Source organism: Brienomyrus brachyistius, chromosome 19, assembly GCF_023856365.1.
Source record: "Brienomyrus brachyistius isolate T26 chromosome 19, BBRACH_0.4, whole genome shotgun sequence".
NCBI lineage: Eukaryota > Metazoa > Chordata > Actinopteri > Osteoglossiformes > Mormyridae > Brienomyrus > Brienomyrus brachyistius.
Genome location: NC_064551.1, coordinates 15,810,894 through 15,835,134, shown reverse-complemented (window position 1 = coordinate 15,835,134; position 24,241 = coordinate 15,810,894). Strand labels below are relative to the sequence as shown.

Here is a 24,241-nt window from a genome sequence, read left to right as displayed (position 1 = left end):
CATATATTTGTAAAATTTACATTCCAAGCAAACGATTTATACTATACATACTCGCAATTACACACTACATGAGGAATTTAAATATACCAATTAATCTAAATACATGTTTTTACCCACGTGACACAAGCCAAACAGAACAAGGGTGGGATTCTAACACACCACTTTGGACGTGACCCGAAACAGGTATACTCAGTGAAATACACTGGCACATTGTAATGGTTAATGCACTCGTCACTAAAGTCGATTTGGGAATCCTGCATATCTGTGTACCTTTATTTTTACTCTAGCATATATCCCAGAGATCCACTGCATATGCTAGCTTTATATTTCAGATATTACACTTTCTTGGACTTTATTATGTCCGATTATATAAGCTATGTTCCCATCATAAATTTTAACAGACTACAAAAAAATCCCATTTGCGGAACGTAAATTACAATGATGAAATATAGGGGGAAAATGTTTAGAGACGGACCGGCACTGTACCGGTGTTCTATAAATTCATCCTACCCGTGAATCCGTCCTACTTACGCTCACCGCGCATGTGCTTCTGAATATTTTTCCACTTTTGCGGAACGCCCATAAATCCGTGCTGCTCTTGTGGTTAACGTTACCTGCGGTGAGTATATAAAGATATATATTTATTTTTTCTTGTTTGTCAGATTTTATGGTAACGTTTTCTTGTTTGAGTGATTTTATGTTAACTTTGATTGTATGTTAACTGTAACAGTTTATGAATATACTATTAGTATATTTTAAGACAGAACACATGTATAACGTTATTTTTTATGCTAACCTGTAGTAGCTTGTCCTAGTCGTACACGTTGTACACATTTTTACCGTTTGTGTGGATTTATTTTATATTGTTTTCGCTACACAAATAATTACTAACAATTGAACTAGCTACCTAACTAGTTTTCATGGCAGCGAAAACACCTAGACTCTAAAAATCAATGCACCAAAGACAATCAAATGATCCTTAAGTGTTCATATGATTCTGTAGATAATAGGAAGGTTAAGTAAAACTTAATTTTAATGGTCATGACAATTTTTTTACTTTGTGGACACTCAGATTAGTTTGTATTTATTGCTAAATTGCCCATTGATTTTTTTTTTTCATTATCACTAATTCATCTTTTTTCTTTATAGAAATGGAGAATAAATGGACAGAGATTTATGATTTTCTTTCTGTGGGATCATACCCATCTGGATTTGAGAAAGCACAAAAGCAAAATTTAAGAAGATATGCCTCAAAATTTACTCTAAAGGGTATGTTTGTTTTTTTTACTAATTACTTTTTTTAATAAAAGTAATATATAGCACTATATGTCAAACCATTACAAAACAAAAACAAGAAATTACTTGTAACATGCACATCAGCTACAGAATTAGTCAAACAATTGAATATTTTTAATAATAGCCAATATTATGTTTTTTTTAATGTTCTTTATGTAGATGGAGAACTCATTCCTCAGGGGTCAGGGGAACCAGGGGCCCATCCCAGGGAAAACAGGGCTGGGTACAATGGTACAATCCATCACAGGGCACAATTACACTCACATTCACACACTATTATCAGTTTGGCCACCAGTCAGGCTACAATGCATGTGACTATAGGAGAAAACCATAGCACTTTGAGTAAACCCACCAAACACAGGGACAACATGCAAACTCTGCACACAGAGCCCCAGGTGGGGAATTGAACCTGCAGTCGTGAACCCCTTGCCCCCGTTTTAACCATGTCCCTATAACCAATGTTACTGTGCAAACCTAGATGGAGAACTTCAATATGGAACAAGGAGAGTGATCAAAACAAAAGAGGAGGCCAGGTCAATCTTCAGTGAGTTCCATTCATCACCTTTGGGAGGGCACACCGGGATCAACAAGACACGGAATGCCATATGTTCCAGATTCTACTGGTATGGCATGTCAGTGGACATTGAAAACTGGGTATGTATGAGTTGATGTATTTTCTTCAAATGAATGTGAAGACTCTACAGGCATGAAATGTTTTTATATCCTTTAGATCTTGGAATGTGATGAGTGCCAAAAGGTAGGGAGGCCTTTGACAGCTGTACAGACACTGGAGTGTATTAAGGTAATCCATAAATTTTTTTTAGAGACATTAAGATGCTAAATGGCTATAAATAAATGCATGCAGTATGTATATACAGTTCATACTCCAATCTCTACATGTACTTTTACAAATTTCAAATTGTATTTACTAGTATTTACCCCAAGAGTAAATACACACAAACATAGTGTGTTTTTGTTATAGGTGTCTGCTGTGTGGGAGCTGGTTGGAATAGATTTGACTGGACCATTGCCTAAAACCACTGATGGCTACCAGTATATCCTTACAGCGACAGATTACTTCTCTAAATGGGTTGAAGCATTTCCTTTGAAAGGAAAGTCTGCAACTGAAGTTGGAAGGCATCTCTGTTCCATGATTTACAGACACGGATGTCCGAAAAGAATTCTGTCAGATCAAGGAAGAGAATTTGTCAATGAAGTAATGAAGTAATGAATTTCTTTCTATGTTTATTTAAAAATTTAGTTATTTAGTATTTAATAACTTTGTTTTTCTTTTAAAGCTCAACCGCAGCCTGTGTGAGATGTTGCACATTGAGAGAAGTGTAACTGCAGCCTACCATCCACAAACAAATGGACTGGATGAAAAAACAAACGACAATATAAAACGGTTGGTGTTTTATTTTTTTTGGATGTTTTATTTTTTGTGTGTTGTGACCAGATTTGTTATATTTACTGATTTTATTATTTTTTTATTTTAAATTATCTGTTAAGAGCTCTGAAGAAACTGGTTAACAACCAGCAGAATGACTGGGACATCTATCTGGATGCAACATTATTTTCTTTAAGGTCAAAGGTCCATACAACCACTAAACATTCACCATTTCTGCTTATGTACGGAAGAGAGGCAGTGTTTCCTTCACAGGTTCCCATTGAATTGCCAGTAAGTACAATTACTCATATCTTGACATAGTTTAGCATAGTTTCTTGTGACAAGGTGATTGCAAGCTAATGAATTGGGGCTTGAACAGCCATGGCAATTGCTTCTGAAAACAGCTACGACATGTTCCGTTTTTTATATATCTATTTTATAATCAAATATAAGGTCTTGTAGTTTCAATGCAGATGTTTGTGCTGTTTTTGCAAACTGTCCTGTGGTAGAACTATGTCTTGAAAGTTTTCCACAGCTTTCTATGTACATACAGGGGGTGTAGATGTTTTCACCTTTTTATTTCTTAAATTGTTTACATTTAGGGGCAGCACGATGGGTTAGCGGTTGGCACTGTTGCCTCACAGCAATAAGGTCCTGGTTTCAAATCCGTTTGAATGGGGCCTTTCTTTGGGGAGTTTGTTCTCCCTGTGCACAATTGTTATAATTTGTATGACTTTTCAACCTGTTTTGTTTCACTTCATGTTAAGGCCATGCAGGACAGGGAAAATGTTAATCATAAATTGTGATTTCTGTCTTGCCATTGTGATCTTACTTGTTAGCTTTCCACAATCATCCTCCCTGATGAAGCAAGTTACGGTGAGTTCAAACAGTTGAAAAACAAAACAATGGAGGGCATTAAAGCTACCACAGAAGAAAATATAAAGAAATCACAGGAAAAGCAACAGGCAGCTTATGTGAAAAGGGTGCAAAAGAAATACAAAAATGTTGTGTACAAAGTTGGAGATGAAGTTCTTTTGGCCAACATAAGAAAATATGGAAGGAAGGGTGGCAGAATGGAACCTGATTTCTCTGGACCATACACTATAGAGACAATCAGTGGGAAAATTGTAACACTAAAAAATCGCGAAGGAGCAATATTGAGAAACAAATATAACATCAGCCACCTGAAGCCATACAGAAGGAGCTCACAACCCACTACACAACCCACTGATCCATTCAACGACCCTCCTTGTGTGGAACGAGTCAAGCCCACGCTAAGACCTCAGCAGTCTTTGGACAAGGCCAATGACCCAGAGGTAATCAAGCACAACTTGAAGAGACCCTCTGTTATTGTTTTTGCCAAAAACATGCAAAAACATATTGATGGCTCAGATGACAGCACCCCTCCCCCTAACAAAAAGAACACAGGCACCACAGGCAAAATACCAACACAGGACAAAAACCCTATATCAAAGAGAACACCCCAAGAAGAAGGTCTTGTCTTGTAACTACAAAGCTCCCAGTTGGCCAGTTTGGCCCTGTCCAGTTGGCCAGTTTGGCCCTGTCCAGTTGGCCAGTTTGGCCCTGTCCAGTTGGCCAGTTTGGCCCTGTCCAGTTAGTCAGTATAGCCCAGTCCAGCGTTTTGTGTGTAACATTTACTTTTTACCTGTTTGACCAGTTGGTCACAAGTTTGTTGCTTGAATTACAGATGGGTGAACAAAATAACAGCATGATCAGATAACTATACACAAAATAGTTAATCTCTAAACAATGCCAAAAATATGTTTATGTATAAACAGTTTTAAAAATTAGGAAAGGGTGAGCAACCCAACTGACTATTTAGTCCACCCTCTGTATATTACATGTTTTATGTTTGCATGAGTTCAGTTTGTCTGCTTCATTACAAATTCTTTAGATATTTCTTGCTTTTGACTTGGTCTGATGGACCTCTTTATTGTAACACTAACTGTTTTACATTTGCTTTTTAGTGATGATGCTTTGGGCTGCAAAGGACACTGGGAGAGTTGAAGCAGTTGTTGGCCCATACAAACTGTATGATCATTCTTTTCGCACCCTGCAGGGGAATGAGTGGCTTTCGGATGAAGTAAGAGAAGGAAAATAAGTTGTCCAACATATTAATACGGTAGTTTTGCATGTTGCCTATAAACCTGTTGTCTACAGGTTATTGATGCATATGTGCACTACATTTTGGAGAAACAACAGGCAAGTATCAATTATGAAAACAGTTAACATTTGTCCATTTTTAAACTACATATTCAATCTATAAAAGACAAGATTATTTATTTTTTACAGAAACCAATACACCAGATGTGTGCAGTTGTGGCAACATCTTTGTTTACTGGCAAATTCCGAACTCTCATGAAGGTAAATCATAACATAGTGTAACATTTTATATCTTGCATGATTAAGTATTACTAACTTACTCTTACCACTTACCACAGATGAAATTTCCTGTGGTGGAGAAGTGGGCATGCCCCGTGAATGTTGGAGCCCATTGGATACTTTTGGTGAGTGGGAATTAGGAACACTATATCATTGTGAAACAATAAATATTACAATTACATATTTTTTATATTATTAAAAATATCATAACTAATATTATGTATGTTTGATTGCATCAAAATATTTCTAGGTTGTCGACATTCCCCTCAAAAAAATCATTCTGATAGACCCATTTGGAAATGAAGCCTCCTATGAGAGGAGAATTTTGCGCAACTGGAGGTATCACAGTTCAAGTATATTGAATATTTTCTTTTGGAAAAATTATAATGTCTTTACTTTGTTATATGTGAATGTAATGACCTTTATGTTTTAGGAATTTTATGAAACAGAGAGGGGATGATGAGAACAGAGCAACATGGACAGTAGCAACCCTGCAACACAACAAGCAGAGAGATGGTAGCAGTTGCGGCGTTTTAATTTTGAAGGTAAATGTTTTAAAAACTTTTCATTGATGCTTTTAAACCTATTCCAGTTTATAATTTGTTGTATACAGGTGTTGGTTTTGCAGAAGGAATAATAATGACACAGCTATCATTGCTGTGTGTTATTTATTTGTTGTTGTGTACAGCGACCTTGAAATACCCAAAAAGCACATTTTAAATAAATATTTGTAGTTGTTCTATTGATTTCTTCAGCTTTAGTTCTATACCAGCAACATTGCACTTCATGGTGTATTGCATATGCTGAAATGAAAAGATTTATGCTGAACCTCAGTTTAGGGTCGAGGATATGTACTCATATTGTGACAAATTTATAGTGATATTGATATACTTGTTTATTCTTTTTTGCAGTTTGCTGAACATCTCCTTTCAGAGGGAGACATCAGTCGAGTTCAGACGACTTCAGATTTCGTGACAAATGCCCGATTGGAAATAGCCTGTTCCCTCCTGGAATATCAGGGTGGGTTCTAGAGTAATTAAATATCCACAATAATCATCTAACTGTGTTGCTTCAGTCATACACATTTCATAATAAAAGCACAAAAAGCTTATGGGAACTTCTGTGTGTGTAGGCAAGGCATTGGACTACTGTGTCATTTGCTCCATGATGGAAGGCGATGCTGACAAAACCCTAATTGAAATGGTAAATTTTTGCAGGTCATTAAATATATACAACAATATATATAGAGTATTACTTTGTTCTGTCTACAAAAGATTCTAATTTATTACTTTTTTATACTTACAGGTCCAATGCGACCACTGCAACAGATGGGCACATTTTCAATGTGCAAATTTTGATCCAAAGAATCAGTTTGCTTTCATTTGTACAAAGTGTTTGTGAAAGTTTTTTTTTTCTTTTTGGCTTCAAATACATATTAAAGTACCAGTACTTTTGTGTTGTCATTTTGTTCAATTCCACCACAAAATAACATTATACTTCATGGGGTTGAAGTGTGTCATAAAAAAATCCTACCCCTCGTTATGGTAGCATAATTTAATGGGGTTGAAGTGTGTCATAAAAAAATCCTACCCCTCGTTATGGTAGCATAATTTCATGGGGTTGAAGTGTGTCATAAAAAAATCCTACCCCACTTTATGGTAGCATAATTTAATGGGGTTGAAGTGTGTCATAAAAAAATCCTACCCCTCGTTATGGTAGCATAATTTCATGGGGTTGAAGTGTGTCATAAAAAAATCCTACCCCTCGTTATGGTAGCATAATTTCATGGGGTTGAAGTGTGTCATAAAAAAATCCTACCCACTTTATGGTAGCATAATTTCATGGGGTTGAAGTGTGTAAATAAAATTATGCTACCATAACATGCGGTAGGATATTGTTATGTAGTGCAGTTCAATTAAATACCTCCCATTTATACAGGTAGCATTTTCTGATAAGGTAGGAAAAACTGATGGTTAAAACTATAACATTGCGCTACGGTAGGAAAATCTGATAAGGTAGGATGAATCGTTAGAACACCGGCATATGCTAACCAGCGTCAGTTGTTTTACTGTCAATAACGTAATTTTTCTAACGTATAAATATTCAATTTTATAAACATTATATGTCAAGAGCAGCTACTGGTTATGACTTATTAAATCTTATATTTATTGGTAAAAATATGGTCACGAACAAGACCTGCTACTTAGCCGTTAGCCACGCTTCACATATTCTGAAGGCTATATAACTAACATTCTAAATAATTAGTTAAAATGAGGTGCCTTTGAGAACAAAAATATGTATAGAAGAACTTGGGCATCTAAGATATTAAATAACCTATTGTTGTTTAGCTATTATTCTTACTAGTAGTTGCTTGCTGGTGCCAGTTTTTTGGAAATATTTTTCGTAAAGTATAAAAACTTTCGCTCGGTGTGACTTACAGGCTTAAATAACGAGCTTTATTTATCAGCTATTGAAATATGCTTAGTATGTAGAGAAAACCCGTATCTGGTTTATCACAAGGAGCCGACTTTTCTGTAGATAGCGGAGTTAAACTGAGTAGAAATTAACGTTTAGCACTAAATATATTCTGTAATAAATGTTAATTGTACTACGCAGGATGCTTTTGACTGCACTACGCCGTGGGAAAGCCCTACAGCTCACTCTCGCCATCATAAAACCCGATGCGGTGGCTCATCCTTTGATACTGGAGGTAGATGCATTTATATTTCTCTATATTTATGGTTTTGTTCAAAGCTATTTGCAAATTTACGCAGTTCGATGTTTTACCACTATCCCCTATAAATTGTTGGCCGTATTGTTTCAGATACATAAAAATCGTATATTGAAGTGGATCTATTGATTTACAACAGCTACGTAGTGTGCTGGGAACCTTAAAAGGACAGCAGATTTAAAAAAAACTCTACTAATTAAAAAAAAAAAAACTATTGCCAGTGGCAGTGCATTCTCGATACAGAAATATGAGTTTCCCACCAGCATAGAAGAAATGAAAATTAATAATCTCTCAGCTTAATTATTATTTTTTTTGCTTTTCATTTGGAGGAGCAAAGCATTGATTTTAGCTGTCTACAGTTTTCAATGTTCTTTGACATTACCCTTTTGAATGCATGTTTATTAATAGAGGAAGGAGACAAAAACATTAATTAACTTGCTTCTTTCATAATATCCGACTCAATTTCCTTCAACATAAAAGACTGAAGGCATACTTTATTGTACTGCTTTTATCTGCTTGAATTTTATAAGTTTTTTATTAGCTTAGACGACGGAACAGGGAGTTATTTTCTCACAAAATAACAGCTATCATCTCATGTTAGAGGCAGATTTAAAAAGTGCATGCCGTTTGATTTTAAAAACTAAATGAACGCAAGTCTCTCAAGTCTTTTCATGTGTATGCAAGAAATGTATGTCTGTCTTTAGATGCTGATCATGGTTTTTGTTGGGTGATATAGCGCATGGTACAACCTCGGTGCCATTTCATTACAGGCTCTCCACCAAAAAATCCTCAAGAACAACTTCATTATCGTTAGATCGAGAGAGCTGGTGTGGAAGAGGCAAGAGTCTGAAAGATTTTATGCGGAACATGCAGGTAGTATGTTGAGGAAACAGATGGGGCAGTGGGGGGGGGGGGGGGGTGGTAGGTATTTTGTCATTTGAGCATGAAGCATGTGGATGTGAAAAACTGCCACAGGTGCTGGAAACCACACCCAGGGAGGAGCGGCATTTAATGGCAAATGTGTCACAGACCTACATGATCAGGTGACTCTGCCTCTTTAGAATGGGCACCAGTGCCTTTATGTTATATTTTCACAATTGATACATTCAGTCAGTTGTTTTATTATCATTTCAATGTAATTGTAATTTAGGAGTGCATTTAACAAAATCAGCGTCATTTAAGTTTCACTTTTGGAAGAGGCACTTAATCTGAATTTTCTTAGTGAAACGTGGCAAAAATACATGCATACAGAACAGATACAGATACAAAATACATGCAGAATACACAGGAATCACTGTGGATCTCATAAGAGGCCCATGTGATTCATTAACTCTCTTTTTTGTGTATAATTAATTATTTTTGGTGTCTTTGTATCATTGTTTTTTTTTTCCTCTTTCGTGTTTGATGTCAGTTTTATCACCATGGTGATATTTTTGCAGGCCTGTATAAATGGGGGGGGGGGGGTGGCCTTGTGAACTGGCAGGGCTGTGGAGGGTTTTGTTAAATGTCACCATTTGCAGCAGCATGTAGGACGTCTGGCTTTCACATTGACCACTGGGGGGCAGCGTTTGCACCCTGTACTCTGCATGCTCTGCAGCTCAGGCTGACTCCTGGTTCTCCGTGTTCATGTTCTCGATTTGTTGCCGTGACTCTTCAGTTCTAAAGATGCTGAGCGGGAACATGGTACTACAGAGTCGGACCGAGTCGGCAGATGAATTAGATTTTTAGGGTTTTTTTTATGAGATTTGGTACTCTGTGACAAGAATGTAGTTAATTTAATTCTTATGAATATAAGATATTTAGTTTTCTTTGTTAGGATGCACCTGCTTTTAGCGCATTTTAGCTGCAGTTCAAATTAGCTTTTTTTTTTCTTTTTTTTTTACTATGTTGACATCAGCGGGATTTGATGCACCCTTCTCACAGAGACAGCTTGTGTCTGTGCTGCTCCCACAGCCTGGCTGCTTAGTCACTGCAGCCTTGCACAGGTTGTTTGCCGCTGTATACACAGACTATTGTCTCTTTCCTAAGATCGAAAGTGTGTTAAGGAATATTGCAGGTCTCTGTTTCATTGGCAAGTAATTTTGAGGGTTACTGTGAGTGTCTGGCGAACCAGGTTATTTGTATGGATTATTTCCTGCTTATCGCTCATTCTGAGGAAAAGTAATCTTATGCGCCTCCCCCATTCCCTGCAGTCCCAGTGTTTCGTTTACATGCCTCCGAGTTCTAATGTCACTCCATGGCTGTGTACTCTCTCCTCACACTTAACACGCTAAGCATTTAGAGCTAAACATGATGTCTTTTTCCAGGCTACCCAATACACATGAAAACCAAATTCACTGTGGCGTGCAACAATTTTTTGCTGTTCCTTTAGATGCTGTGTGTTGTGGTGTTAAGGGACGGGACTCACTGAAGTGGAAATAAATCAGAATTTGTGTGTGATGTCCTACACGTTTAACAAACCAAGAGTAAGGCTTACTGTAAGCATGTTGAAAATGCTGTGTTTCAATTTCTATGCATATGCGGGGCTCATAGAGTGTTATGTCACTGTTAAACGTAAGGTCTGTTTAGTGACACTGCTGCCATCAGTTGATTCTAACAGGGAAGAGGCTGTACACTGAACAGGCAGACGCATTGCAGTGTGAGCTTATACCATTCATTTTCATTTGATAACCAAAGGACTCCCTCCCTGCTAGAGCAGCATTCATTCCTCAAGACCTTTTCCCCATTTTCTTCCCGCTCATGACGTCACTAGATTCTGGCTAACGCGAGTATCCTCAGAGTGGGAAGACTGATTCCCCTCCCCCTTAGGATCATACAGCAGCATGTCATGGAGTCACGCGTCCCCATCTGAGCTTTGGCACACGATACATCTGGGTCTCCCTGGAGGGGTTTTAATGGAGTGACAAGCGACATCCCATTGATCGCCGTTTAATAGGATGCTTGTTATTCCACTGTGAGCTCCCAAGCAAGTCGTGCTCAGCGGGCTGTGTAACAGAACCAGCAGGGGTCCGTATGGATCGTACCAGCCTTAAGGTGAAAAGCTCCTATTTTCCTTCAGCTGCAGCAATACTAATGTGAAAGCAGAGCATCTCTAAGCAGTAAAAGTGCTGTGTTACAATTGTCTTCTAAATGACAAGTTCTCATTAAATCATCCATTTTGGATGAGTCACCATATTTTATTTGTCCTTTGGGTCTTTCAGGAAGATTTTTCTACCAAAGGCTGGTTGAATACATGTCCAGGTAAGGAGAAAGGCACTTAGGATTTAGCCTGTATACAGCACAAAGCAAAGTGAATTTTCCTCTTTTGTTGCTAAAGTTGCACTCCAGCTTAGTCACCCCTGGTTTTTGCATAAGGAGTAGAAAGGCGGTGCTCTATTCTTCTTCATTTCCATTTCATTAATATAGAGCATATAAAGCAGCTGGAGTACCTTTTGTTTTCACAATGTCGATTGACAGTAATATAGTAAGAAACACAATCATGATGAAGTATTAATTATTGTCAGTCCATTGATGTCATTCAGTAATTAGTGGAACATTTTATGACAGGATAATATCTTACGGGCATCTTTTTAAAGATGTACAGATCAAATGTACAGTGAAGGTGGTTGTGAATCTTTGGTAAATTTTAAGACTTGTTCAGCGTTCAATTGCAATGTATTGAAGTAGCATGAAGGAACCCAGGCGTTTCCTGTGGGTGTGTTTTGGACGTCACTCAGTGAGTCTCCATTATCCATAGGGTTAACTTTGGCGCATACGGCTGTTTCTTCCAGCATTATACATTGTATTGATTGGTTGTTGCAGTGGGCCAATTCAGGCGTACATCCTGGCCCAGGACGACGCCATCTCCCGCTGGAGGGAGCTGATGGGTCCCACCAAAGTGTTCCGGGCCCGGTACACATCCCCGGGCAGCATTCGGGCCCTGTATGGGCTAACAGATACCAGGAACACTACTCACGGTTCAGGTAGTCTCTCTGTCAACAGGTCGCTTGGTTTGCATGTTAGACCACACCTCTGTGTAGGGAATGTCTTCTTATGCTTCTGACTCTGTTTTACTACAAAATGACGTCATTATATTTTGTATGTTTTTTTTTGTATTTGTTGTTTATCCACTGTCAGGAAAAGAGTACCAATTTGTACCTTTGCTTGTCATTGGGGCTGTACACCAATGTTGGGTCTGCCAGTTGTACCTTAGCTTAAGGTAAATGTACCTTTTTTTAGGTACAGAAATGGACTCAGAGGAACATCCCCAAGGTGCACACATTAATGTACCCCTAGTGATAGAAAAATGTTCCTCATAGTCGATTTATGTACCTTAAAAGGTACAATTACCTACAGTTATATGGTACAATTGGCTGACTCTTGAGGGTACAAGCAAAGGTACAAATTGCTACTCCTTTTTCCTGACAGTGTAGATGATAAAGTATTTGCGCACCACCTTTACAGTGGCTGTTATTTTCTTTAGTATTTTTATAGAAGCCTTACAAACCTAAAAGCTCAGCCGATGGTCAGCTGCTGGTGTGCCAAGGAGATGCGGCCCGGTATTTCCTGAGGGGCGGAGCTACCAGTGTCCTCTCGTACCCACCCTTGAATTATATGCCCTCAGATTCGGTGGAGTCGGCCCACAGAGAGATCACCTTCTTCTTTCCGGAGTTCAATGTGCGAGAGTGGATGGAAAGGAGCGAACCGTTTTTCCGGACGGGGCATGTGGAATACGACGAGCAGAGAAGGATACACACCACGCTGGGAACAGCATGACAGCCGGAGAGGCTGACAGGTCAAACACCCACGCCAGAGCGTGAGGCCTCTCAGGGGAGCGAGCTGCCGGCGGCATCCTCCAGCGCTCAGCTCTGCTCGTTTGCATCGAGACAACGCCGAAATCGTCTCAAATTCCCAGGAAACATGAGCATGAAATGAAACCGTAACGCTTCACCCACAGCAAAAGCTGTCAGCGCTAATTCAGCCGGACACACGTAAACAGGATCGGCGTTAAATTAGCACTGTGGCTGTTTCTCTGTAATCGTAGTGATCTGTTTTGACAGAAGTGCGACTGATAAATTATACTGGAGTAAAGACACAAGGTTGCGAAAGAAAACAAATTAACAGCAAACATTAAAGATTGGCCTGATTGTTTTAGGCTATATTCACTTTTATTGTAAATAAATCACATTTACATATTTGGAAAAACTTTCTGGTTCATACTTATCATTTACATTAAACTTATGGACTGTAATATGAAATTGTTGGAATGAAAGTTACAATTTTCATTACCTCCTATAACTGGAATATGGTATAAGCACTTCAGCTATATCCATCATGATCTGTGATGTTTAATTTTGTGTTCTGGCTGAACTCCAGTCTGCATTCCACACCACTGTATTACTCTGGTAAGGAAACCATAGGGAAAGGCAGGTCTTCACGGCTTTTTTCAAGTCATTCTTTCAGTAAAACACAAGATTTTATTTGTACAATCTCGATTTGGCAGTTGATCTTGAACAGAATGAATTTTTACACGTGGAGCTTGTCAAAGCTGCCAGCATTCCAACATCGCGTGAAGTACGGTTCACCTAATGTGCATAAGGCATGTGTGGTCAGTGGGACCACTGCGTACTCAAATGGGCAGCGGACAGTGACGGTCTTTGGTGGCCATGCTTTGACTAACGGTGACGGACCAGAACTTGAATGAAGGATTATACTGTGAGTCATTCGTCTGAACTCAAAAAGACAGGAATTGCTGAGAAATCAAATATGTAACTTTAAAACATCAATGAGCTTTGCTCTTCATTGCAAATGACCCGCATCTGTTGCATCGCAGGTTCTGTGTTTGTATATGCAGTCGCATGCCCTTTTTAAGGCCCGTCTGCAGAAGTAAAAACCTGCCCTTCCTCACTGGCAATTGCAGTTTGGCACTGTACACCCCACCAGCATTTGATTGAGAGTTAAATGCCGTTTTTATTATGAGTAAATGCCCTGCAGGTGTTGCTGAAAGTACGTTATACTAAACGCTGCATTTCAAATATGCCCCAGCTGTTATTACAGAATTATAGGAAATGACACGCAAAATTCCATTTACTACAGAATAGAACCTGGAAGACGGTAATATACATAACTGTGCTGGGAATATAGGAAGAATGTTATTCAGCCCAGTTTCTATATATACTTTTAAATGCATTCGTCCATCCACCTCCCTTCTCCAGTAGATGGTCCCAGTGAACCTGCAGCTCATCCCAGGAAGCTCATGAGACACCCTGGATGACGCATTTATGCTTAATATAAATTCTGTTGTCTTTGAAATTACGTTATTACAATATATCATTTAATCACGTTAACGTAATTGCATCATAATTCTGCCTGGTAACGTAAATATCTGATTTACATGACGTCAAGACGTCTCCGTGAAGCAGCTTATCAGTGCTTATTCCGTAATGTACAAGATTTATAAGTTGCAGTTGTTTAATGGGAAAATAACAATGAATAATGAATCGGTTGTTCACATCATTGTCCCTCCTGCAGCATGACATGCTCCAAGGTGACAGCACATTTTAAGGGGTGTGGGAGGGGTGACACTTGGAGTCTATCAGAATTACACCCCTAGGAATAGTCGCCTTCCTTTAGTGAGTATGTCACTTCATGCCCTTGCCTGCCACTGTCTCTGTGGGCCCATCTGCTGGCTTCATGACCTCGAAGGTGGTGTGGGACGTCTCCTTGATCTTCCCGCTCTTGTCCACTTGCCTAATGCTCTTCGTGACAGTGATAGTCACTTGCTTGGAGGACATCCGGTTGTCCTGCCACTTGGTCTGTCGAAACAAAGAGTCGTGATTTACTCCGTGCCCGAATAAAGCATTAAATAAATTGGAATGGAGGTGCTACGTACGATTTCCTCAGTACACAGGACTCTCTTCTGTAAAGTGGTGCCCGGAGAGGGCGCCACCACTTGGTCCTGTGAAGTATTGTTACTTCCTGTCTTCACCTCATTTCGGCCGGCCTCAGATATGGCTGGACACACCTTCAGATAAGCCTGAGCTGGAGCTGGGAGCCCCTCATCGAAGAAATCTGAAACTAACCAGATACGGGTGCAAAAACATGTTTTTATACATGGCAGTGGATATCTATATTGTGATCCTTTTGCATCCATATTCTGCTCCTGAATTGAATTAAATTTAAATCTAATTAAACTTATAATCACCTTTAGACGAACGCAATCTAGATTGGAGTTTTATCTGAAAAGCTTGATTATAACCTAAACGACAAATAATCTAAATAAAAATAACACATTAAATATACTTCAATATATTTGTTCAAAATGCCAAGTCTCTCGGAAAAAAAAACCAAAAATGAATATTTCTTCATTCTTCTGAGAATTTCTGAGGACTGAGAATTCATTCAGTATAGACGAAGCATTGTGACAGCGAGGGATTATTTAAAAGATAACGATCCTCATTCACACTTCCCTGGAAAACCAAATGCTAAAAATTAGTGCCAGAAGTCAGGCCATTAATGCTGGAGATAAATGCTAAGGTCTGATCCCTCGCAGAGGTAATGTGTGAATAACGGTATTGCTGGTCTTCACCACCAGACTTAAGTCACAGACCATTTTTTAAAATAATTATTACAGCTTAACTTAGAAGGCTGATAAACACACCTAATTAACGGGCTTCACATCCTCCGTCTGTACAATCTGAGCATAATAACATAAAATTACTTCAAAATACATTTTCGACCGAAACGTCCAACTGAGTAGTGTCAGGAGCAGATAATGACCGGTTGTGTGCACAGCACGTCTTCAATCGAATGTTTTGAACCTGTACAATCCTTGCTCATTTGCTGTATCTGTACGCGTATGTCTGTGCAGCGATCCGGCTTCTGAAGCTGTGTCCATGGCGACAAGGCGCCTTCTGGATTTTCTCGGCCAATCAGTGCCGTTTCCTGATCTCCTCCATATGTGTGTTGCACTGGTGTGCAACGCTTCTCCTCACCCTTCTGAGCGAATATGCCTTAGAAACCCCCTATTTTGCGACTCATTCACAATGGTGAGTGCTTAGAGGAGTAGAAATTAAGGGGAATTTCTAAATATCCATGAGAGATTTGCAGTATTACCACTTGGGTTTACACATTTTATGATCACCCATCTTCTGATCATTCGTCCTGGCCAGTCACAGACGTCCTGGAGCCTGTCCCAGGCAGACCATGACAATCTTTGGTGGCCATGGTACCACGCTGGGGAACACCCCGGATGGGATGCCAGTATATCGCATGGCAAAAAAATGCACACACCCACACACACACAGTCACAATTAATGTAACTGTATATTCCGTGAATGTGGGAAAGAATCAATGCAATCTGAGGATAACAGACATTCCACAAACCCAGAGAGTGAAGGTAGGACTTTTGATATTGATAACAATTCACTTGATCAATTTAATTAAAATAATTTAAAATACTGGTTTATAGAACATTTTCATAACATTTCATACAAGATATTATTATAGATATTATAAAATGTACCCATACGAAGTTGAATCAGCTGACATTCAGTGCTGGGTGTGGTTTAAGTACAAGCCTTGTGTGATAGGGTCCTATACTACAACACTATATGCATTTAAACAAAGACTTAAAGTGAGGCCATCAGAAGCCATTTTTATAAGAAATCTATTTTGTTTATCCGGTCTGCTGACCAATACGACGCTTACTGCTACTACACTGCTATGGTAATACTGCAGTGATCAGCCAAAGGCAACACTTTCACCAATTCAGATGGTATCATGAGTGATTTAGCAAAAAGATAAACACGACCGAAAAAACAGGCATGTTTGCATTTTTGCTTTCATTTACTGTGTTTATCTTAACCCATGTAGAGCAAAATGCTTACCTTTCTGTAAGGCAATACATTGTTTTTTTTTTTTTTTTTTTGCAAAAAATTCAGGTCACATACTTTCTGTACAGCATAAAAGACCATAAAAGTAGAACTGGCAGATTCTTTTATTTTCCTCACTCACTACTATGACCTCAGTTGCACCTGTTTCACGTTAATGAACATAGTAAACACAACTGCAAAGTATCTGCTCGCAAACATGACTTTCCCAGGCACTGGGATTTGGTCAGGAGCCAAAAAATTGCATTACACATTTTAACCAAAAATGATAAAGAACATCCAGTTAGACTGTCTAAAACGATCAAATCAGTGGCTCTTTTTGCATTCTTTACAAAGGGGACCAAGCGAAACACTGTATCCTCACCTGAGTTGAGGTTCTTCTCCGATGCGAAGCCCGACTCTGAGGAATTTTCCGAAGGGATGTTCTGGATGGAGGACAAAGCAACGTCCGTGTCTGTGCTCGTTAACCAAGTGGACTCGGTTTCTTTGGTCCAGCTCTCCATGTACCTGGGCTCCAAGGCATCTGTCCTGCTGCCCCCACACCCCATTGTCCAGTGATCCAGTGGGGAATCTGCGAAAGCTCCTGGGCTGGATGGCTTCAGAGGGACTGGCCAGATCTTCGCCTTTCCTGCTCCCTTATGAAATGTGCACTTATGTGAAGCTCCACGCGCTCAAACCAGACCAGAAGCATCACTGCGATTCTCAAAACTGCATCCTCAAAGTCCTTTGGTCGAATTCCATGGAACCCAGTCGATGATTCCACACCAGGTCGATCTGCTGGAAGCATAATAATAATAATAATAATAATCATCTTCATCATTGTCATAATCATCGATTATTACACTTTCGTAGTGATGACCACTGACCAGTCTTGAGTTAAGAGGAACTGAATCCTTTGTCAAACGTTCATCTTTCAAGAAAACACTAACAATAAATCCACGACCACAGAATATGCTTTCTACACAAACTCTATTTTTGTTTTTGCATTTTCTGCCATTTTGATTGTAACAGTTTCGCTGTTGTAGATGGCGCACAAAATCATTTAGACAGGCTGTGTCAACTATTCTTATCATAATACTAAATTATAGCACGTGAGCAGCAAATAAATGTTTAGGTAACTACTATATCTACCGACCTCAAACGGAGTTTATGTTACAGACTTATGTGGAAACCTTCAGTCTGCAGATGTTCATTTGAATCTTGAAATTATCTATAATATGTAGAAATACACGTCAATTGGGCTAACAGAAAAGGAATCCGACCAAAATAATAATTCTATTCGGAATTTGAGAGCCGTGATTAAAACCAAATATGGTTATGTACGCAGATTTAGGTTATACAACAGTCATCATTTCAAAACCTAAGAAGTTTGATTTATAAAGCTCGTGAATATGTAATTGCATTTAAGCATTAAGTGTTTGCTGTGACTCCTCATATATATATATATATATATATATATATATATATATATATATATATATATATATATATAAACAGCACTGGATAGCTCCAGTCGCTTTTCAATAAATTAGTAGTATAAAAGGAACATTTTTACGGGACACACCTGAGCGCATTCTTTGAATGTACTTCAGTTTTCGATGTCAAAAAGTAAATACAAAAATTACCTATTTCATATTAATCAAACTATGCACCTATTTGAAAACATGTTATGAAGCACATCATTTCACATATGTAAATATCTACGTATTAGAAGCAATCCTTCTCCGCGTAACAGTATCACATTTATAGGCTAAGAACCGAGAAAATGGCTTCATAAACCGCTTCCTACAGTCTAAGTATTAATAAATACTTTGTATGGCTGGGCGAAACAGCTGAAGCTGCCTTTTTATTCTACGTGATTAAGGTCGTTTTTGCGGAGCTGATCGGAGGCATTGCTTACTGTATCGTACTCACAACTTTGCCGAGACAATATCACATGAATGGGCGTCCAGATGCGGAGCGTCGTCGCAGCTTACGGCGCTCTCTATGATTTCAGTCGCGATTTGCCATTGAATGTTTTGTTTTATTTATGATCACTTACTGTTTTGGCGTCCATTTGATTTCGCTGCGATTTGGTTCCGGTCTCGTCTGCTCCGTAAGATGCCAGATGTACGTCGTACGCCGCAATGGGGGCTGATGCTGCCGATATGCTCGTCAAAAAAAACGCCCCCCCCTCCTTTGCTGAATTAATCATTTGCTGTGCTTGGTCGAGGATGTGGACTCAACTGTAAAGTGTAAACGATTAAAAACCGAACCAAACTGTTTCATTTCACATTGTAAAAATACCAAAATTCTTTGCCTACCTACAGTGACTATTCCTTATATAAGATAAACACAGGGTTATCAAGTTTTTAAATTAATTTTCTCCATCAAGAAAAATGACACACCAATAAAATCCAGAATTTTGTATGGTTTGTTTGTAAGTATGCGTTAATGAAATACTTAAATAAAATTAGCAAATATCTGTTTGATTTAAATAGTCATCTTCTTAACGATCAGCATTAGACGCATGTATCTTTTATCAGTAAAATTATGTATAATGTCATTAAAGCGCTTTAAGAAACTGCCCAAAATATAAACCGTTATAACTGCCTTGATACTGATTTTAACAGGGCAATTGTGCTCTGGGTTGGTGCTCCATCCTAGGTTGATCATCGCCTTGCGCCCGTAGCATCCGGGATAGGCTCCGGACTATGGATGGATGGATGGAATTATATATTGCTATTAGGCCGCTACTCGTGGATGCGTAATATAATATTACTCGAGCATCAGCTCTGTTCTGCTGGAGTAACATACATCTGTGGCTGGCTGCGTACCTGTGCAGCATCTCCTCATTCGGTTTGTGCTCTTTGAACACGGAACACCAAAGTAAACGCTTGATTTGGTCCATTCACCACATACACACTGAGCCATTAATATGGAATTCCGTGCCATACTTTGCGTCATTCTCTGCATTGTCCGCGAAGTATATCCATCCATCCATCCATCCATCCATCCATCCATCCATCCATCCATCCATCCATCCATCCATTCGTTTGGTTCGTTTACTCAGACGGACTGCTATGGCGTTAAATTAGTGCCAAAAGTCGTGCGCATAAAAACCACGCGCGCATGCGCTCGCGAACAGAAAATCCATGCTCTCTACGCGCTCGCGATTGCACAGCACTCGCTCACTCGCTCGCCGTTAAATTAGTGCCAAAAGTAGAACCACGCGCGTGTGTGCACTCGAGTGCTGAAAACCCATCCCCTCTACGCGCTCGCATCTGCACAGCACTCGCTCGCTCGAATTTCCCGCTTCGTCTTACCGTATATAAAAGAATGGGCCAATGTACGGTAAATTGCATTGTGAATAACATTTCTTAATACAACATCACAAAGCCAATTTAATAAATTCAAATCCTGGGAAGAGCGCTCCTCCGATATTAGTTCTCGGGTTAGTGTTAGCAGACTATAGGCGAAACCACCTTAAGTGCTATCTGTTAATGTTTATTAAATTAGCATTAAAATGGAGAGGTTTATAATATCTTTTGTCCTTGTAGCTGCTAAATACACTCATTATTAAAGCCATAAAGTTGTCTGCCTACTACATTGGAATCTCCACTGAGTAAGTGTTTTTGATGGATTTTATTTAACTTTATTTGACTCTGGTCCTTAGATCTAATGTCATACTTCTTCACCTATATTGTTTGTGAAAAGGTTTACCACGGTCAAACAGAGCAGCCACTACATCATCATACATGAACAAGCACCTCACAAAACAAAAACATTTCATTTTCATAATTAAAACTTTTGAATGGTAGGCCTAGTGTGTGGATCAGAGACAAGATCTTGACACCTCATCAACTATAATTTGTTCTGTGAACAGCTCAGATACCACCTTCTCGAAAGTCTTTTGCATAAAATACAAATGGGATTCAGCGCGACTCCACTAAATTTGGATTACCTGGAGTTCCTTTGTCATCAGGAGCTGTATCTTCTGCAGGCCCTGTCTAATCACATTGAAGTACCTCCTGCTATCACCCTGGCTTTGCAAGAGCTCTTTGACCTTGCGAGGGCACATCTGGAACGTCCAGCCCCATGTGTCACACAGGAAGTCACTGCCACCAATAGACGACCCAAGATTTTGATTGAAGAACAACGTTTGAAAGAAATGCTCCATATTCAACTTCCTGTGCCTTGCATAGCCACACTGATGGGTGTTTCAAGTAGAACAATCTTAAGAAGAATGAAAGAGTATGAGCTCTGTGTTAGGGACACATATAATTCCATCAGTGATGAGGAACTTGACAATTTGGTTTCTTCTGTCAAGAATGATCTACCAAATGCAGGCTACAGGATGGTCAGAGGGAGGCTGCAGTCAATGGGCTACAGGGTTCGGTGGAGAAGAGTTGCAGCCTCCATGCATAGGGTTGATTCCATGCGCATCATATCAAGGTTGTCAAGTCTTGGCTGTGTTGTACGCAGAATGTACTCTGTACCAGGGCCTTTGTCTCTAGTACACGTGGACACAAACCACAAGTTGATCCGGTTTGTATTAACAGCAAATTTATTTGAAGTTTGTTCATCTACAGCCCTGGGTGGATTGGTGTGAGGTGGTGGTGGGGCTTTGGAGAAGATTTCCTGCCGATCAACACTGGCAGCTTATATCTATGTGTCATGGAGGTCTCGGGACTCACAGATATTCAGAGAGATGTGGATAGTTCACCAGTGTTTTTCAGCAGGAAATAGTTATTACTACAAATTGTCACCCCCCCCCCCCGCCCCCCACAGAAACTGGATCTGGCTATAGTGGGAAAATCTTTTTTTTTTTTTTTTATTTGTGAGAACTTGAAAGCAAAACAAAACTTGGAAAAAATATATGCTCATTCACCAATTTTCTAATCTGGGGTCTAAAGTGGTCAGGCTTGCTAGTGTATTTGGTTATTTGTCTATCCTAGCCTGTTGCAGTGTATATTTCCTGTATATTTTGCATGTAAAAATGTTGTTTGTTATGTCAGTGCTTAATATTATCATGTAGTCTTCATGAACTTTGTTTTAACCCGACTTAATGGCTTTCTTCATCTTGGCCAGGGACTGCATTTGAAAAGTAGCCACTTGACTAAAATTGGCACATTTTCAGAAATGCCAGCAACAATACTGATAATGAACACCCCTCTAACTGACTCTCAGTTGGTTTAGAAAAAAGACTTTTAAGAGAAAAGAAAGCCTTCCTTTGGTTTTGCATTTTTCTCTTTTTTGTTGGCTGTGCACAACATATCAGAAGAATACATTACAATTAAATTAGTTAAGAAATGACAGATTGCTTATATACAATAGTAAGGTGATAACAACAACCCTCACTGTCTCTAGGTGCTGGTTCAGACAGGGCATTCTGCAGCAGGGACACCACCCGTCGTGCAGCATCCTGCAAATCTCCCTATCACAACAGCCCACATAACAGAATAACATTAGTGTATGATTCAGTAGGGCTAGTCCAGGTCTGGAAAGTAGTTGGGCCAGATTTTCAAATCAAGAAATTTAGCTGGGCCAGACATATTCAGCAGCCCAGTAAGCAGCAGGTAATGGCATTTTAAACAAACACAAATCAAGGTACATTATCAAAGGCATAGTGTCACTGTACTAAAACAATATCAAAATAATGCCTATTTTTTATTCATTTTACTTGTAGAGTGCAAAGTACAAAGGAAAACAAAGAGTAACTATGGCGAAATAAATCAAAGCATGTCCCAGAATGCATTGATGGGCCTGAATGGATCAGGACAGAAGAAGGTGAAAGACCTGTTAACGAGGTGAGACGATGAGGCGAGAACAAGAGGGAAGACGGGGGCCGGAGACTCAGCATGGGGGCAGGTGGGGGAGGGGAGGCACGGGCTCAGCTGGAGCTGCTCCCGGAGGTGCCGCTATGACTCATGGGTAACATGCCGGAATGGGACGGCACCTGTAGGCTGGACCAGTTGTCATGGGACGGCAACATGGACAGACAGGTAGACGAGCTGTCTGAATAAGCAGCTGCAAGTATAAAACAATAAATGAAGCAGGTATGTAGTGGGCAGTGTTACAGCGTCCTTAATATGGTCAGTACAGAAAAGGCATGTCATCATGTTATATATATACTGCCTCCAGTTACTTAATGCCTAACTTTAATACATTGATTGGTTTGTTCACTGCTGTAGCCTATGTCAACTTTCCTTTCAGACAGATGTAAAGTCTTTTCTGTTTTTGTTCTGTGGAGTTTTTTTCGAACAGCATATGGCTGAATTCTGTTAAACCTCAGATTGAAGAAAATTGTGTTAATTGAAAAGCAAATATCAAAAACTCAGTCCGCAGGAATGTTTTTCAGTAGATTTCTGTGGACTTTTGGAAATTTCACGAAATTCCATCGCTCGATTACATAAACACTGAGTGAGATTTCATTCCCATTACTGCAACGTATGAAGAGGATTATGACTTATTACTTTAGGTTATCAGACTGAGTGAGTTTTGGAAATTTGCTCTTCAATCGATAACTGAAGCAGTGCTGTGAATGCAGAGGTTATATGCGTCGCATATCAACAGAACTGTATGTTTATGTCTTGTCTTAATTGTTTTGATTAAATGTCTGACTATTCCAAATATGTGTGAACATACTTGGCCAAATAAAGCTGATTCTGATTCAGTCAGAGGGTAATCGTCGGTGTGCTGTACTATCGTGGTGACCCACAGAGAAAGCTTAGGACCATGATTTCAGTGTGCGCTTGTGTGAGGGGACAGGCAGGGCAGCTGCTCACTGGGTGATGCACTCCTGTGGGTATAGGGGCTGGGATAGGGTGCGGAGCGGTTACTCCTCAAGGAGGAGTAACGGTCACAGCCGTGGGGGGAGGAGAGGGAGAGGGTGCTCCCAAACTGGGGGTGTGGGTTTGATGAAGAGCAGAGAGACCCTGAGCCTGGGATGAACCAGCTGCCTACTGAAACGAAAGCGGATAAAGACAGAAACTATAACCTCAAACTAAACAACACAAACAACAATATCAAGTTATATTCAATCATTAAACCGTTATATATTTAATCTAAACAATAGTAATAAATATCGTTCCGATTCAAAATATCATTTACGGGTGAATCTTATGACTTACATTGGGAAACAGGAAACGGGCCAAGCTGCAGTGCCAGTTCAAAGGCATAGTGGGAGGCGCCCAGAAGGGGGCACGGTCTGGGCGGAGTCAGCTAAAGAAGGAATAGGCCTGACCTTTTTCTGGATGCTGTGGACTGTGTTTGTGTGTGAGCTGCAGCTGCATGTTCCTTACATTTTTTTATTAACACCAGCACCGTGAGGTTTGGCCTGGACTGGGTCCTGTCCTGCACGGTTGAAGGCATGTTGACTGATGGTCAGCCCGTGTTCTGTTGGATCCCACAGAAAGGAAATGGGAATCCCATTTGGATCGGATGCTGACAGTTGAAAAAAAACTCATGTCTGTGTGTTATGAAAGAATATCAATAAATGTTTCCGAAAGGGGATGACTCATTTGGTAATTATTTACGGCTTATGTTATGGCTGAGAAATTTACAGTCTTTACT

At 39.6% G+C, this 24,241-nt stretch overlaps 2 protein-coding genes across 8 annotated transcripts; one reads left to right on the top strand and one right to left on the bottom strand.

Moving 5' to 3' along the window:
• Positions 1 to 450: 450 nt before the first annotated feature.
• On the top strand, positions 451 to 13,001 carry nme6 (NME/NM23 nucleoside diphosphate kinase 6). 3 transcript variants are annotated; one of them, XM_048985967.1, is made up of 7 exons: positions 451 to 489; positions 7,127 to 7,141; positions 7,703 to 7,796; positions 8,588 to 8,690; positions 11,018 to 11,057; positions 11,619 to 11,779; positions 12,421 to 13,001. In XM_048985967.1, exons 3-7 carry the CDS (start codon positions 7,704 to 7,706, stop codon positions 12,570 to 12,572), a joined length of 549 nt encoding a protein of 182 aa, XP_048841924.1. In that variant the 5' UTR covers positions 451 to 489; positions 7,127 to 7,141; position 7,703; the 3' UTR covers positions 12,573 to 13,001. The 3 variants fall into 3 exon arrangements, with proteins under 3 accessions (XP_048841924.1, XP_048841925.1, XP_048841923.1); XM_048985968.1 differs by having other exon boundaries at positions 475 to 489; positions 7,127 to 7,165; XM_048985966.1 differs by lacking the exon at positions 451 to 489 and having other exon boundaries at positions 7,128 to 7,796.
• baalcb (BAALC binder of MAP3K1 and KLF4 b) lies at positions 12,927 to 19,676 on the bottom strand. 5 transcript variants are annotated; one of them, XM_048985969.1, is made up of 5 exons: positions 19,504 to 19,676; positions 18,729 to 18,912; positions 17,052 to 17,464; positions 14,689 to 14,873; positions 12,927 to 14,611 (listed from the first exon to the last, which is right to left on the bottom strand). In XM_048985969.1, exons 3-5 carry the CDS (start codon positions 17,233 to 17,235, stop codon positions 14,438 to 14,440), a joined length of 543 nt encoding a protein of 180 aa, XP_048841926.1. In that variant the 5' UTR covers positions 17,236 to 17,464; positions 18,729 to 18,912; positions 19,504 to 19,676; the 3' UTR covers positions 12,927 to 14,437. The 5 variants fall into 5 exon arrangements, with proteins under 5 accessions (XP_048841926.1, XP_048841927.1, XP_048841928.1 ...); XM_048985970.1 differs by having other exon boundaries at positions 17,052 to 17,461; XM_048985971.1 differs by lacking the exons at positions 18,729 to 18,912; positions 19,504 to 19,676 and adding an exon at positions 18,588 to 18,669.
• Positions 19,677 to 24,241: the final 4,565 nt, after the last annotated feature.